At 41.1% G+C, this 17,121-nt stretch overlaps 1 protein-coding gene across 3 annotated transcripts; it reads right to left on the reverse strand.

Annotated features, from left to right (window-relative positions):
- Positions 1-480: 480 nt before the first annotated feature.
- On the reverse strand, positions 481-6,159 carry LOC147624178 (uncharacterized). Of its 3 annotated transcripts, XR_015269062.1 has the most exons (5): positions 5,990-6,159; positions 5,462-5,673; positions 4,271-4,499; positions 2,639-3,132; positions 481-2,542 (listed from the first exon to the last, which is right to left on the reverse strand). XR_015269062.1 is itself a non-coding variant. In XM_086819119.1 (4 exons), the coding sequence occupies exons 1-4, from the start codon at positions 6,021-6,023 to the stop codon at positions 3,026-3,028; spliced, it is 582 nt and encodes a 193-aa protein (XP_086675245.1). In that variant the 5' UTR covers positions 6,024-6,159; the 3' UTR covers positions 481-3,025. The 3 variants fall into 3 exon arrangements, 2 of the variants coding, with proteins under 2 accessions (XP_086675245.1, XP_086675244.1); XM_086819119.1 differs by having other exon boundaries at positions 481-3,132; XM_086819118.1 differs by lacking the exons at positions 481-2,542; positions 2,639-3,132 and adding an exon at positions 3,622-4,162 and having other exon boundaries at positions 5,990-6,155.
- Positions 6,160-17,121: the final 10,962 nt, after the last annotated feature.

The following is a 17,121-nucleotide window of genomic DNA, read 5'->3' on the forward strand; positions in this document are numbered from 1 at the left end:
TTTTGTTTTCTCTCTCTGTTGATTCTATTCGTCGAAGGTTGTGGGAGCTTGATGTTTTAACTATTGATTAAGCTTCTTCATGTTCTTTCCCTTTAAAGATAGGTAGACAATGGATCAAGTTGATACATTAAGGTATATCAACGTTGATACACTAAGGTATATGCTTAAAGTTGGAGAGAAAAAAACTGTTCTAACTTTGCTTACATCTCTCACTATTTATCAAGGTTGCCTTCAAAGCTGTTATCTTTGTGACTGGATTTATTTCAATGCACTAAAGGAGGGGTTGACCGGGGGATGAGGGTGTCCGAGCCCATGTCAATGTCGATGTGAAAGCGAATTTACATGTGAGAATTGCCTCAATTAAAATGTATACGCTTGAAATTAGAGATATTATGTTTGGCGCACATTTGTAAGGCTACTTATTAAGGTTGCTTGAATCAATCCTTTATTATTTTTGTGTAGAGTGATAGGATTTTGATGTTTTGGGGGGGGGGGGGGGGGGATATACATTTGCTTATTCAAAAACAACTCCTGCAGTTAAAATTCTGAACGAACTTGAAGGGCCAATGAAAAATGAATACCTTGTTGGAAGCCATGGTATTGTAGCAACCACCCACTCAAAGCCATATCAATATATCATCCTTGGCATTTCATGAGCGTGACTCGTAGAGAATGGGTTCTTAAAGGTGGGACAAAGTATATGCAAAAAGTTGTGTTACACTCTGGAAAATAATCCACATGCAAACCTCAAATTAACTTCTGTACTTAAACCAACAAAGTGATTTTAACTCAAGAAATTCCTGTTAATATAACTTTCTTTGATCTAAACTAAAGTAGTGCAATTTCAAATCAATTGCCTCAGAAGTTACTGCAATCCAACCTATGTGCTGAGATCTCACCGCACCATAAAGCCAACGTAAAAGGCACGTTTCAGTACCATTGTGCCAATCGACGGTCCCATAGTCACTCCACTCAGATTGCTCACATCGGCCATATTAACATATGCAGCCTTCTGAATTCCTTTGGCTGCTAGCAGCCAGAGGAATTCAGAGTGTGCCAGCTTTAAGAGTGCAATCTCAAGACCTAGAGTAGATTGAAACGAGAAGGGTGCTTAAGAGAATGGAGTCCGTTCACTTCTGGTTATTACCCCTCCTGGGTGCGTAATATATCATATATTCAATATAGTGAACCACCGCATGCTTTTTCTGTAAATGATAATAAAGCTTTCAGAGTATGCATCTGTCATAGCACTCAATAAATAAGCCACCAAAACGTCTTTATTCTTGCCGTTAATTAATTAGTTGTGGATTTTTCCTTTATATATCGTGACTTATGGCTGAGGGGATTAAGGTTTCTCTTTTTGGCATTAAAAATTATCTCTGGCAGCTACACATGGCACGGTGATCTTCCTCCTCTTATTTTCTCTCTCGAATCTGCACTTCGGAGTTGTCTTTCTGTGAGGGTTTGTGGCCATAGTTTTTAGCAGGCTCGCGAGGGCAGTGGGTGGGGTATGACGAGCCTTTGTTACAGACATATGAGGAGGAGCCTTCATACCACGGAGGGTTTGACATTGTCTCTCATGCTTTTCTAGTAGAGACTGCTAGTAGAGAGTGCTCTCTTTCTCTCCATATATGAGGCTCCCTTTGAGAAGAGGATGGGGAGGAAGAGGATGGAGGCTAGAGGACAGCGGTGGTTGAGGCATCATCGAGAAAGTGCTGGAAGGGTCATGGTTAGTTGGCATTTGCAAGAGCCAAGCAATTGGAAGAGCAATTTAGGCGGAGGGGGTTACATTAATATGTTCGTTTAAACACTATCATAACAAATCCAGTGGCAAGTTTTCTATTTATACTATTTATGTTTAAAATAGCATAGGACTTTAAAATAGAAGAAACTTGAAGCACATTTGTTTCTTATTGCTCCGTTGATATCACATGTTATTTATTACTTTCAGGATCTAAAAGAACAGCAAACTAGCGTATTCGTAATGGCCAAAATCAAGAAAAGAAAAACTGGCTGAGAAATTTAGTCCTTATTTTAAGACATGATTTTTCAGATATTTTGGTAGTACAACCGGCAGATGGTAGAGATTTCAGAAACAAAAACCGAATAGATTCAAAAGTTGGCCTTATTTTAATTGGTTGATTGGTTGAAAAATATGTTTTTTTCAAGCACTTACAGCACTAAGAGCAGTAACGCACCACATCCATGTGAGAGAAGAGAGAGAGGTGGCTGATGGTACGAGCGCACCAGAATCCTTTCGTAAAAACACTTTTGCCCCCATCGGACATGCCAAACCATAATCTCCACACTTTGGAAAAAATTGGTGTACTCACCTATTTTCCCAACCTACTGCTGGTCAGTTTGAAATTTACAACAGGCATACCAGCTCCCTAACATGTACTACTTCATCCAACACTGATCTTACAGATCCAACACTCTTGGCTTTGATTGGTCGGCTCATAGTAAGAGCAATAACACAACACCCACGTGAGAAAAGAGAGATGGTACAAGCACCGGACTCCTTTGGTAAAAACACTTTGACCTGCATTGGACATGCCATCCACGCTTTGGAAAGAATTGGCGTAACTCGCTATTTTCCCAGGTTGAAACTCATGTGGAGGAGTAAAAACACTTTGACCTGCATTGGACATGCCATCCACGCTTTGGAAAGAATTGGCGTAACTCGCTATTTTCCCAGGTTGAAACTCATGTGGAGGAGTATCCCATGGGCCAATTCTCTCTTCCAACAGAATTAAATCTCTTCTATTAAGATTGTAAGATCTTTGGAGAACATCCCAGGTTAGCCACCTGGATGTCACAAGGTGCCCCAAGTGTACTCATACCCTTTCTATTGGTGAGGTACCACCCTGAGCATGATCCCACAAGGTTGCCCAGCTTAATGCTGGTCAGTTTGAAACAACAGGCACACCTGTGTCTACCAGCTCCCGAACATCTACTACTACTTCATCCAATACTGTAGGGTGTTCTCTTGTGAAAGACTGATCCAACAGATGAACGCTTTTGGCTATGTTGGGAGTTTTTCTGGTTTGAGAAGAGCAAGAGAAGGAGAAAGAGTGTGTATGTTCTTTTTTTTGTGGGATGAAGAGGAGATTTTAGTTGGTTGCGTTATTTCTGCATAGCCAATAACATGCATGTATTAAACCATGTCACAACGGTCTACATCATTAATATATACGGTCATGAAGAAGTGAACCTAGTCTTATCATGAAGAAGTAAACCTAGTCTTAAATACCATACGGATATTAAGTGCATGCGTGCATGCTTGGCGTGTGGGTGTGGGTGTGGGTGTGGGTGTGGGTGTGATCGCTACACTCAGCAGTCATGAGCAAATACCAAAAACGCAGGCAGTGTGCCACCTGTGTGTCTGTGTGTGTGTGTGTGTGTGTGTGAGAGAGAGAGAGAGAGAGAGAGAGAGAGAGAGAGAGAGAGACTGGCAGTTTGAGCTCAATGAGAGCACGAGCACACACACACAGTAGCTAAACAAGTGCATGAGCTTCAGGAAAAAAGATTGAGAATGGGTTAAAACTTGATAAGCATGAAAAGAATCAAAGCCAGGACCAGCCTCACAAACTTAACTGCCAGTCAGTTGGAAGGACAATATTTTAAAAAGAGCATTTGTCATTACACTTCGAAAACAAGCTTCCACTGCACTACAGTGAGAGCGCAGTGAGAGCGCGCAAACAGGAATGGGCATAATCTTTCCAACACAGCCAACTAAAATATAGTCAGCCATTGGAGAAGCCAGCTCTAATATATAATAGATACGGTGACGAAGTATCACTACAACCAATGGTTGACAGGTCCCAAAAGGTAACCATGATTCTTTCCGTACCAAAAACTAGCTTTCCAGTAACCTGATCATGATAACCTTCCAACAGCGCACAATTGAAGATCGAAGCCCCAGTCCTCTATGACCTCCCACTCTAGACACCCCGTGCATCATTTCAGCCATAGAAGTGTTTGGTAAGACAGATATGCAACAGAGCTTAGTAAGACCGATATGCAAGAGAATTGTCCCGATTCTGAAAGTGAGATCTTAACTCTGCTTGCCCAAGTGATACTAGGCGAGCATTGTAATTCTGGGTGTGGGCAAGAGGAGAAAAATCTAGTCTCTGCCCTAATCCAGAATAGCTGTTTTCAACTGCATTAACATGACCTTTTCAAGTTAACGAGAGAGAAAATGAAATCTAGCAACGCAAGGATGTGTTTAAAACCCTGGTTACAGTAAGTATGTTAGCCAGAAAATTACCTGCTACTCTAGGGTAGTAGCCAACCAAGGGGCTTTGGCTAGCAGCCATTTCAACACCGCCTATGGGGCTAGAGAAGCCAATCAAAGGGCTTTGAGCAGGCGCATGGGTCCTTTGAGCATAATGACTGCTATAGTCTAGAGCACTTCTACTATTCAATTTCAAGTCCTTGCTCTCTTGAGGCTGGAATTGCATTTCATTGCTATTAGCCACTTTATCCTGACCAGCTATCTGCATAACCAACCACTTTGCATTAGAATCAAAACTCAGCCAAGTTGAAACTTGGTGGATTGTCACCACCACCTCATGGAACCCCACAATGCAACAAAGACGAAGAAAGATCCAAGTTCCTCAGTTGACAGCAGGATCGCCAACCACTCTTGTGAAAGGCTAAGAGATATAACTAGGCATATGCCCTGAGGCTCCGGGGTATGACAGATGCTTCAAGAGATGACTCAACAGGAGCCCCAGCCACTCAGAATCAGAACCATGACTAAACAGATACCTTGTACGTTGATGGCCGTCCAGGTGCTTTTCTTGTGCACATTCATCTCAGCTTTACATATGGATCAAAGAAAGCCAGTGGAGGTATCGACACAAATACTAACTCACAGGCATGCTAGCAATCAACCAGCATGCGGACTACATCTAGCTTGCTAGACTAGGCTGTCATACACATTCCAGCTGATTACTAAAACATGTACTGGGTAGACCCTATCAAAAACACATTAATCTCAGTTTTACATATGCATCGAAGAAAGCCAGCGGAGCTATCGACGACACAAATACTAACTCACCGGCATGCTAGCAATCAACCAGCATGCGGACTACATCTAGCTTGCTAGACTAGGCTGTCTTACACATTCCAGCTGATTGCTAAAACACGTACTGGGTAGACCCTATCAAAAACCAGCTAGATATCACCTTGGAGATTTAAAAGAGACCTACCAGGCTGCAAGTCACCGACGACACCTTGGCGCACCTTTTACTCATTGCAGAGTACTCAAAGCACAATAACTGGAACTTAACTTTGGTTCAGAAAAAGGCTCTATGCTAGGACATCCTGATTCCTATCGGAAGATTGGGCACTTATTGTGATCTTCATTTATTAAAGCTAAACGTTTTACATTGTAGAATGAACTGGCTGCCACGAGACGAGAGAAGGTTGGCATGGGGAGAAGGTTGCAACCCACCGAGAAACGGAGCAGCTTCTTGTGAAGAGAGACGAGCCCAGAGAAGAGGCTCACAGCATACTGTGCACTCTTTTCCGAGGTGAACTCGGCGAAGGCGTAGCCTTTGTGACGCTTGGTCTCCTTGTCCCGCGGCATGTACACGTCCACCAGGGGGCCTGCTTGGACCATGATCTCGTACACCACCCTCTCATCGACCTTCTCATCCAAATTACCTATTGACATACACACATTTTTCTGCCAAATTAGCGGACATGCCAAATTAATGGCTGACTGACCTCGAACAGAACCCTCGCACCCAAAATACCCAAATTCATCTTAACGCGGTTACATCGCAGGCTGCCGGCGATCGCACTGCACACACAACCCTCGGCCCTTTAGGAAGCACAAGAATAATTCCTAGCAAAATTTGGGGGTTTGCCCCACGATACCGACATGTTCGCTTTGTGGCTGGTAAAGAGAAAGAATAGTGCCCCAAACCCACACAGTTCATCTGCTTTATGAGATTTGAGAAAACAGAGATCAACATACCAATGAAGACGGAGGCCTGAGGATTTCCTGGCATGGCTGTTGCTTCGAAAAACTTCGCGCGTGCAGATCACAGGATTAGGGTTTGCAGATCCAACGCCTCTTGTGTTGAAGTAGGTTAAGGGGAACGGTTGAGGCTCACGGTTTGAAAAGCAGAGGATTAATAAGTAAAGTTGGTAGGGCAAGCTGTCTTTATACGCGTTACGCACCTTAGGGCGGTTTGATAGGTCGGCTTGATTTTTTACTTGCTTGTTAAAATTAACGATTCTTTATTATTTATTACTCACCGTATCAAATATAGATGGCACCAAAATGTTTGTTTTATATATTAAGGAGGTAAATAATAAGAGCTAAGGGAAAAGGATGCTCAAGCGATCTTATTAAGCAAAGCGTTCAACACTTCAAGCAAGAGTAGCATTTCTTTCGTAAATAATAAGAGCTAAGGGAAAAGGATGCTCAAGCGATCTTAATAAGCAAGCGTTCAACACTTCAAGCAAGAGTAGCATTTCTTTCGTACCCTCTCCTCTGTGTCTTTAAGTATCCTCTCCTCCAATGCAACACTTGCATGCCAAATACATTTTTAAAATAAAACCACCGCAATCACTTAGCGTTATATCCACGTAGACATTGCAACAAACACTTGACGCCACCCCAACAAAGGGAACTAGAAGCAAAGGTGGAATCTAGCAACACCTTCATAATCTTGGTTTACGAGATCCAAAGCAAGCACCTTGCCACAGTAGCAAGGCCACGCTACATCTCGAGATATTCTTCTCCTTCTAGAATGCAAAATAATACGACATGGCTTCTTTAAAAGAAAAAGGATAATACTTGGGCATATCTATTAATTTAATTGCTAAGGGTACACCATAGTCTAATATACTAGCCAAAAGGAAGGTTTCGAAAATGGCAATGGTAAGAGCTACAATACTGGGGGGTGTAGGCAATCACACCTTACCACCTTAAGTAGCTATGTTGGCACTAAGGGGGAGTGATGACATGTTCTAATACCATCCAACCACCTTGCAGTAGCCTAACCATCAAGGCACCAAGGGGGGGTGCTGAGATTTGTGGTGCCTTGTGCACTAGAAGAGGTAGGAAGTGAGTATGCCTAGTATTGAGCCACATCATCAAACATATTAACCCATAAAGCAAAGCAAGCCCATGTTGGTCTTTCCAAGCAATAAATCAATTGATCACATCTCAAGTTTCTCTATGAGTACAAGTCTCGATCTTGTAACGTAATTAACTTGAGTCCATTTAAATTAGTGCACACACACACAGTCATGATGAGTTCCCTTCATTTCTATCCACCTTAGCTCACCTTCTTCATCATCACCTCCATGGCTAATGGAGAGCTCTAGATCCATGTTTTCTAACTTAAAAGACACCTCACCACATCCAAACTTCAGTACCTGCTTTTTTAGCAATCACATTCTTGTTGGGAATATATGCAACATTGGGGATCGTTTAGTGGGAAAAGGAATATGTGAGTCGACAAACTCATACTCAAATTAGGTCTTTCCTAGGGAGTAGGATTTTATTGTGGATTCTTCATGTATTTTCAACTCTATTGCAACCTTTACAGATCGGTAGTTGAAGCACAAAACACTTATAATCAACCTAGTTAACTCTTAGCTTAGGATATCCAAGATTATAATGGTCATAAAAGGTCATAAAGGATATAATAGGTGTCAACTAAGTGACTCTATTGTAACCTTTACAGATAGGCAATTGAAGCACAAAACACTTATAATAAACCTAGTTAACTCTTAGCTTGGGATATCCAAGATTATAATGTTCATAAAGGTCATAAAGGATATAATAGTTGTCAACTTAGTGACTTATATAGCCACTTACCCGAAAGTATTGTTGGAATTAGGGTTAGGGTTGCACAAGATAGAGAAGCTTGAGAGCACACAAACTCACTCGATTAGAATGAACAAATGTGTGCCAAATACAAAAGATAAGTACACACCCCAAAATGAGTAGATAAGAGGGTGTACATACACACGCGGGGGGGGGGGGGAACCTCCTAGTCTAGGAAAAAATGCCTCGTCGGTCCTAAGTGTGTTCACACACATCACTACCATATAATGCTACAGATCCACCCTGGAGTGATTGTTGCTTGCAAATGAAGATCAATACCAGGATGCAACAAAAACGATACTTAGGGCTCTTGAAAAGAGTTCCACTTTGTAGATGAATGTGGGAGAGGGTTTGATAATAATCCCACATGGGGACTTATGGGAGTCCTAGAATTTTTGTATAAAAGGTGGCTCATTTGAGAGCTTAGACACACTTTGGGCTTAGTTCATGCAAGAGCTCCTTTGAGAGACCTACTCTCCCTCTTCTCCATAGAGGTGAAGACTCTTCTCTCACCCCATCTACATCATTGTATGAGGTAAATCTCTTCATTGAATCATTAGCAATGTCATGAGTCTTTCTCATCCTCTTCTCTAATCATTTTACTCTTATGCATGCTTTTAGTATTTCATTTTTGAGTACATGGATTGATTTGAAGCTTTCATGGAAGCTTGATGCTTGAATGTGTGCATGCTTGTAGGAAGATAGGAGTGGAGTGAGGTCTTTCTCTTTGCTTGAGTGCATAGTGATTGTATTCCTCTTGCTTGTATTTGTGAATGAAGGGGTGTGTAGGAATGAGGACAAGTTGAGCTTGTGTGTATGCTTAGTCTAGTGTCAAGTGATGGTAGCCATGAGCATTCTCTCCATTTGTGGATAAGCTCTTGTGCACCGGTACGGGTCGAATCCCTAGCTCCGAAAGGGATGCAAATCCCATTGGAGTGAGCTTAGTGTGGATCATACTCCTCTTACTACAAGAGAGAGAGTTTTCCGTCTCTCCATTGGCGCCGCTGCCGGGGAGAAGACTCAAATCCGGTTGAGAGTGTGTGGAAACCACCACTATTTCCTCTTTTGGTTGCAAAACCATTGAGTGATTAGGTTAAGTTCGAGTGTGTGATCTCGGTGTGAGTAGATAAGGTTAGGCTAAGAAAAAAACCATTGAACGGTTGAGGTTTCTCCCGCATTATTTTTTATGTTTTATTGCTTTTATTTCTTTTCAAGTACCGTTGTTATGCTTACATTCATTGTTTTTTTTTGTCATTTCATGCTTTCATGCTTTTCGCTAACATGTAAAAAACAATAAAAATTTTGGTAGCAAGCAAGCAAGTAAGCGGTGCCATTCCCTTTCATCAAGATCACTATTGTAATATATAAAATCTATATTGCCTTCTTGGTGTGTTGTCATGGATGGTGGCAAGAAGAGGTAAGGGCTGCTGCCCTTTGCCGGAAGGAGGAAGAGGCAGCTGACGTAGCTGTTTATTAAAAGAATATATATATATATATATATATAAATCTATATATATATATATAGATTTATATTTTTGCAGGACTGCATCGTGGAAGTCGGCGGCTGAAAGGAGGCAGAGGAGACATTTTGTTTAAAAAAAAAAAAAGAAAAACAAACAAACAAACAATTATATATATATATATATATATATATATATATATATATATATATATAATCGTTTACGATGGTCGTCTGGCTAGCGAAGGCTTTGGAGGTGGTTGGAGTAGGCGACAAGCGGACGTGGAGGTGGTTGGAGTAGGCGGCAAAAGAAGTGGAGGCTGCTACAGCTGAGGCGACTGACTCGTGGAGTGAAGGCGAAGGTGGCCAAAGCTGTGGTTGCGCAGCAGCATAGGTGGGCCGCAAGCAGGCGACCTGCGTGGAGAAGCAAACGAAGGTGAGAAAGCGAAAAAAATAAAATAAATAAATAAAATAAATAAAAACAGACGGTGGTGTCGTCAATGCCGGCCACTGAAGAGCTGTGGGGAGACATCTTCATCGAGCGGCCGTTGGCAGGCGAAAGAGGTTAATGCCGGGCAGAGGAAGCGAAGGCCAAGAGGACTGCTGCAGCTGAGCCCGCAGAGCAGAGGTGAAGGCATGGAGAAGGGGTGCAGTCGGCGGTGGCAGGATGGAGGTAAAGCAAGCGCAGAAGGGAGAAAAAGAAGGAGGCTAAGGTAGCTGGCAGCTGTGAAGGCAAGCGACGCAGCTGGCGCCGGCGACGAATCCGGGCAACCCAATCGGTGCGGATAAGGTAGGTGAATTTTCTTTTTTTATTATTTTTTTAATTTTTCATTAATTTTTTAGGTTTATTTTGTATTTTTAAATTAAAAAAAAAACAAAAAAAAATAATATTTTTTTAAAAAAAAGAAAAAAAGAAAAAGGCATTAAAAAAAGGACAAAAAAAGAAAAGAGATTAAAAAAGAAAAGAAAAGAGAAAGAAAAAAGAAAAAAAAAGAATTTAAAAAAAATAGTGGAAAATCTTTTAAAAAAAAATAGAGAGAAGAAAGAAAGAAAAAAAATTAAAAAAAATTAAAAAAAATTCTTTTTATTTGTTTTTAGGAGTCCATAGTGTGTGCATATTTTTATTTTTTTCATTTCTGTAATTTTTAGCATATTTAGTGTAATTTGCATTGTTTTAAATTTTTGTAATATATTTTAAAAAAAAAACAACAAAACAAAACAAAAGAAAAAAAAAGAGAATTAAAAAAAAACAATTTTTTGTATTTTGAAACCATTGTTCATCATTTAAATTTTTGCATAATTAAAGTAGTTTGCATTTTAGAATTTTTTGTAATTATTGCATAATCAGTAGATTTATATTTTTTTTGTAATTAGGCAACGAAATTTAGTAGTTTAAAAACAAAACAAAACAAAAAGAAAAAAGAAAAAGAAGAAAAAATAATTTTTATTTTTTGGAATCCATTGTAAATTATTTAAATTTCTGTACAAAATTTTGCAGAATTTAAGTAGCTTGCATTTTTTATTTTTTTAAAAATTTTTTGTAAATGATGCATAATTAGTATAGTCATATTTTTTATCTGGCACGAAATTTATTCATTTTCTCATAAAATCATAAAATCATTAAAAAAAAAACAAATAATAAAAAAAATAGGTTAGATAAGTACACCATACATTTTCTTTTTTTGTCTCTAGTGGTTAGGTAGGGTAAAAAATATATATATATATACCTATATATATATATTTTTATCAAAAAAAAAACAAAACAAAACAAAACAAAACAAAACACAAAAACCAAAACAAAAACACATAAAAACCCAAAAAACCAAAACAAAATTTGACCTTATGCACTTACGGTCAGGACGTCTGATAGATTCTGCCATAGGGCCTAGGGCACCTTCTAGAGTGCCTACTCAGGAAAGTGGGACCCAATCGATAGGAAACTTGGCAGATATTGCTGAAACCCTTTCTGAATCCCAATCCGATACCCTTTCCTCTAGAACAAATAGTTCATTGTCCATGGACAATCTAGGGCCATCAACTAGTCATCCCGTAGCCCAAAATAGGACACCCTCAAGATCCTTTAATCCATTTGAGGCCGACACCATGGGGTTAACATTCAATGTGCGACTCCAATATGTCTACACAAATGCTCAAGGAGCTGAGATCTTTAGGGACCCACAACAACGGTACCTTGTTAAGATTGCCGACATATTCTCAGAACTTGATAGAGCACCTCTAGTCAATGACCAGGGTAACATGTATATGGGTGGAGATGGTGTTCGCTACGAAGTCACCTACCATCCAGAAAAGGTAGACAAATTAGGGGAGCTCTCTAAAACAGAGTTGTTAGACTATTCACAACTTTCCAGAGCAAAAGAGTCTAGAGATGACTGGCTTATCGAGCCGGACATGCCTGGACCATCCAATGCCCAATCCTCAAAGCCATCCATAGATGATTTACTTCTTGTAGATCTCAATTTGGACAAGGATAGGAAAGGCAAGAGCAAATTGGATCAGGGGGCTGAAAGCCAATGGGAGTTTGTACGACAAATTCCTGTGACAAAGGTTTTACAGGATGACCAACTTCAAGAGGTCTATAAGGATTCGTTAGAGGGATATTATGCCACAACTAAATCGCCAGAGCTGGATCTTCCTCTAGCTTATGTAGTGGTAGTTGAGAAGTGTGCAGGACACATGAACAGAATAGTTGATAAATGGGCCGATGAATATCGAACGTTAGATTGGAAAGAGATTAGGGAACTCACGTGGAAAGGACAACCATTATTCATGGAAGTGTTCTCAACACATACAGCCAAACCAGGAGAGACAGCCTTTCTTGGAGAAACTGTTGCTCCTCCCCTACGAGAGTTCACTAGAGAGGGACCTTCAACATCTAAGTGGACCACTGCTAGTAGCCCAACTCTAGCAACACGATATCGTCCTACACCAAATGTGCGACCACAGGTCACACCACCACAACAACATCTTTCCCACTATGACAATCGGATGAGAAGGGAGCCAACTAGGCCTCCTATAAATGCACCTCCTGAAATGAGGGTGACAAGATCTTTAGAAGGGTTTGGTGAAGCTGGTAATAGGGTACCCACACCAATTTTGGAAACATATGGACCATCTTTCCAAAAAGAGGAACAATTCCCACTAAGGGTGAGAGGCCGTAGGCCCTACGATGAGTATTCACGACAAGTAAGGCCATCAACTCTTCAGAAATTGGTAAAGAAATATGAAGGGTCGGGAGATCCATACGACCATGTAGCAGCTTTTAGGCAAGCAGTTCGAGCTGAGCAAGTTGCTGATAAGCATACTCAAATAGAAGGGTTTGGACTCACTCTTGAAGGAAAAGCCCTTGCTTGGTTTCAGGCATTAGAAGCTTCAGACAAAACTTCTTTACGAGTTTTGGAAGAGAGATTCATTGCAGCTTTTTCCTTGATGGGAATTCAACATGACACAGTAGCACATATCTACTCTTTCAAGCAAGGAGAGAATGAGAGTGTTAGAGACTGTGTAAATAGAATGAAGCAGTACATTAATCGTTGCCCAGAAGATGAGAAACCCGCCCAAAGTCGATTAATTTCTCTCTTCTTAAAAGGCCTCAAAAATATGACATTGCATACACATCTCTATGCAAAGAAACATACAAGTTTTAATGAGTGTTGCCATGATGCTATGGATTTCACCGATAACTTCAAGTTCCAGGATGGTTCTGGCCCTGAGGTGAAACCTAGAAATCAATGGGGTGATGACCAAAGTTCAGGGTCTAGCGCGCTAGTAAATCCAGACCAAATAGCCAACCTAGTGCTAAGGAGATTAGGACAAACCTATCGTCCACCCATGCAGCCACAACAACAGCAGCAGAGAATGAGGAGTGTACTTCCTACAGGTCCTCATCTTTGTGGAGCATGTGGCGGTGACCATACAACAGAGGACTGTAATACCTTTTCTCCTCTAGTCACAAACCAACTCACGAAGAAGTGGTGCCAAGCCTGTGCTTGGAACTTTACTCATACCACACAGGATTGTACTCGCATTGCGAGAATGAGACAGGAACGTGAGCAGCCGAGGGGTGGAGTGGCTCCACAAATGTATCAACAATATACAAATTTTGAACGTAAGCCACCGATGACACAAGAACAAGCACGACCTGTTCTTGGTGCTCAACCTCCTGCTCCAGGGACTGCTCCTGTAAGGGTTGTGGACTATGACAATTCAAATATGTGTAGAGAATTGGTAAACCCAGGATATGTGGAGGAAGAATATGTATCATATTCATCCAAGGATAATATCTTTGAAAGTCCCATATACCCAAACCAAGCACTGGAGACTCAACCAGGGGAACAAAACTCTTTAATGTTGCTAGGCGGCTACCAACCTAGGACTCCAGGCCCCTCAGGTCAATGGCAGCCAAGGAAAGTAGAGACCAAACCAATGGGCCCCTGTTATGAGTGTGGAGAACCCCATTGGGCTCGTGATTGTCCACATCGCTCAAGGCAAGCATCTAGATCCAATACAACAGTGCAACAGTTTCCACCAATAGAAAGATATTGTCTGGGGTGTTGTGTCGAACACTTCCCGAAGGATTGTCTGTTGAAACCACATGAGGAGGGCAACTCCCAACCAAAGGTTTCACTTAACCTTGTAGGGGCAATTCCATCACCACCTTCATCTGAGAATGAGGATGTCGTGCCACTTAGAGTCATGACTAGATCACAAACACGAAATGCAGAAATGCAAACTGATGAGACACCTCGAACTAGGGACGCAAAGACAAATCTAGTGGACAAAACCCTACAGTCCAGTAGAAAAAAGACCACTAGGAGAAAGAAGAACCGAAACAAACAAACTAAAAGTACATCCACTTCTAGTTCTCAGGAAACCTCTAAACAAAACATGAGGGATAAAACTTTTACATCCCAGGAAGTGCGTGAGGAACATCAACCTCAACCTGAGCCAAGTGCTAAACAAAATGAGGCTAGTACGACTGAGGATAGCTCTGGGGGTTCTGTTTTTGTGGATAAAGTGAATGAGACTCTAGAGGCCATCATTGATGCTCATAGAAGTCGCATTGCAGCCTTATCAGAGCTACCCAAAAAGCTTCAAGAATACCCAAACCCTCGTGAGGAGAAGATCAATCTAGTTGTACATCAGCAAATCATTAGGGAAGCTCAGTCGATACTTGAGGGACCACCACCACCTATTCCTCGTGGCCCAGCCTCTCTTAAGCCAACATTAGAAACTATACCGGAAGTGTCATCAAGTAGGGAAATGAAAAGTGAGTTCATTTCACAAGCTCAAAGCGAAAGATCGACACCAATTGACACTCCATTGAAAGAAGAAATTCTACCATCACCTAGCCTTGTCTTCCCATGCAATGATGAAATTATTGATGCTAATGAGGACATGGCAAATGACATGTGGGCCGCTGTAAATGAGAAAATAAATGAAAACATGTCTTCTGTTAGTTCGCCTCCATTCTCTGAGGTGGATTTTACCAGAGACTCGGAAAACAATTTTGGACGCCCAAGCATCCAGGAGGAAGGTCAAACAATTGTTTCTCCTAGAAGTAAGCATACAATGAAAACCTTACCGTCCTATCTGGGAGAATATGAGAACTGTTCTCAAACCTTGAGGATACCAACCATGCATAAAAGGTTGACTAAGGAGAAAAATATGAGTATGGTGCAAGCTATTTTGTCTGCACCAGTGGCTTGTAACTTACCTTTGCTTGAATTGATAAAGCTTAAACCTGAGTTGTGGAATGATATTGCCACATGTTTGTCAGAGCAGGTATTGCTACAAAAGGGTCACCATGAGTGTACTATACACCCTGAGACAAAGCATGTAATGCCAGTTCCTATCAACAAAGTAGGAAAATTTTGTGAGGACGATCAGGGAAATGCTACCCTCCCATTGGAAGTGCGAAAAGTATCTTCAACTGCAATACTTGATAGTGGTGCAGGAGTAGGCATTGTAACAAGGTCCATTTGGGAGAAATGGGGCAAACCAGCTATTAGGAGTACCAGGATGCGCTTGCAGCTAGCAGATGGAAGCTTAGAACATCCCCTTGGGCTGCTTGAGAACATATTGGTCACCACATGTGGGATTGAATATGAGCATACCTTTGCAGTGGTGGATTTTGGAAAGCATCCAAACTATGAAGTGATATTGGGTAGACCATTCATGCGACAATTTCAAATGATTCAAGATTGGGGATACAACTACTTGTACCTCAGACATGATTCTGTCATCACAAGGGTCAACCTAAGGAATCACTCGTATCGTGATGTAACAAGGTCTCCAATAGATGAGTTTGATTCTGCTTCATCTGAGGGCTCAAAAATTACATTGTCAGATGGGCGAGAAGATCTATGGATGTGTGGAGCCTCCTGTAGGGATTTCAACACTGAGAGACTTAAGGGTAATCGAAGTGTATCTGATGAGGCATACATTCCACAACCCTTCCCTGAGCATTTAATTGATCCATTAGAATGGAGTCATGTCCTTGCAACATTATCGACATGTGCTTTACCAAAGCCAATTCAATTTTGTGACTCAGATGGATATGATATTGTTCCTATGCGAATGGTACAACCACGTGCTCTTCTAGATCATTTGTACTATAGGGATACATCCAAAACAACAGCTATGCATGTCGAGGAAGTCTCAGTTGAGAATTTAACACTCAAATCTGTTAATGATGCTGATAAGAAAGAGACACAAGCTCCAAAACAAATGATATGGATAATTGATGAGTACTCAAGTGAGGGCCATGGCTGGCATGTTCCAACTAATCTAGTTGCTGCTCAAAGAAGGCCAGGCAAGAAGGATTCATCAATGTGGCTACCCAAAGATGCGTACAAACTTGTACCATCTCTTCCAGTTGCTAAGCCTCTTAAGAAGCACATCATTTCCAAGCCTAAATCTCGGATTGTTACTCGATGGGTCCCAAAACGGGTTCTTAAAGCACAAGGTTATTATGAGGGTGCAACAGCAATTTGGCTTCCAAAATGCCATGCTTTGCTAAGGGTAAAAGAATGTTTCAAAAAGGTTCCAAGAGACACCCTTGATTTTCCATATCAGTGGGTACAAAAGAAGTCAACACAAATTCTCCAAGAAAGGAAAGGTGGCTGTGATAGCATCTACAAATCTACTTGTGTTGATCTTCCTAAAACATGTATTGAAACACCGGTTGTCCCGATTTCTCCTTGTTACATAATTCAACCAACAACTTGTGTACCTACGACAAGTCCAAAGGAGTCTCATTTGAGCATAGATTCTGGTACTTCAATGCCTAAATCCTCTTATCTTGCTCAAATTCCAAAACAATTGATAAAATTCGCACTCAAGAAGGACATACCTAAAACCAAAGATAAGGCATTAGCACTACAAATGAAGCTCTTTGGTAGATCAATGTTTGAATAGTGTGGTTCCTTACGCCTTTAAAGGATTATGTTCTTTTTGAGATAATCTCCACCATCAGCGCAAGAGTAACTCACTGACTCCACAATAAGAACGACAAGCCAGGGCACTTTTCTCCCATTGGGTTTTTTCCCCTCGGCTATATTTGGTGATTGGCACCACTAACAAATTTTATTCTTTTGTTTTTTTCTTTGTTTGTTAATAAAACTTTGTGCAGAGATCTCAACTTAAGAAGAGCATCAGATATGCCCCTACAGTCCACCTATCGTGCACACAAACTAGGAAGGGGGGAGATATGCTATGCCTACAGGGATCAAGGAGAAGCAATCTGCACAAAATCAGCAATTAATCAAGGCAAACGAACAACATCAAC

Source organism: Cibotium barometz, chromosome 25, assembly GCF_041138505.1.
Source record: "Cibotium barometz isolate CiBa-2024 chromosome 25, ASM4113850v1, whole genome shotgun sequence".
Taxonomy (NCBI): Eukaryota; Viridiplantae; Streptophyta; class Polypodiopsida; order Cyatheales; family Cibotiaceae; genus Cibotium; species Cibotium barometz.

Coding starts and splice junctions, on each gene's coding strand:
- LOC147624178 (XM_086819118.1), bottom strand. CDS start 6,023: ATGCCAGGAAATCCTCAGGCCTCCGTCTTCATTG. Junction 5,674..5,989: donor TCAGGCCTCCGTCTTCATTG/GTATGTTGATCT, acceptor GTATGTCAATAG/GTAATTTGGATGAGAAGGTC. Junction 4,500..5,461: donor AGAAGCTGCTCCGTTTCTCG/GTGGGTTGCAAC, acceptor TTGGTTATGCAG/ATAGCTGGTCAGGATAAAGT.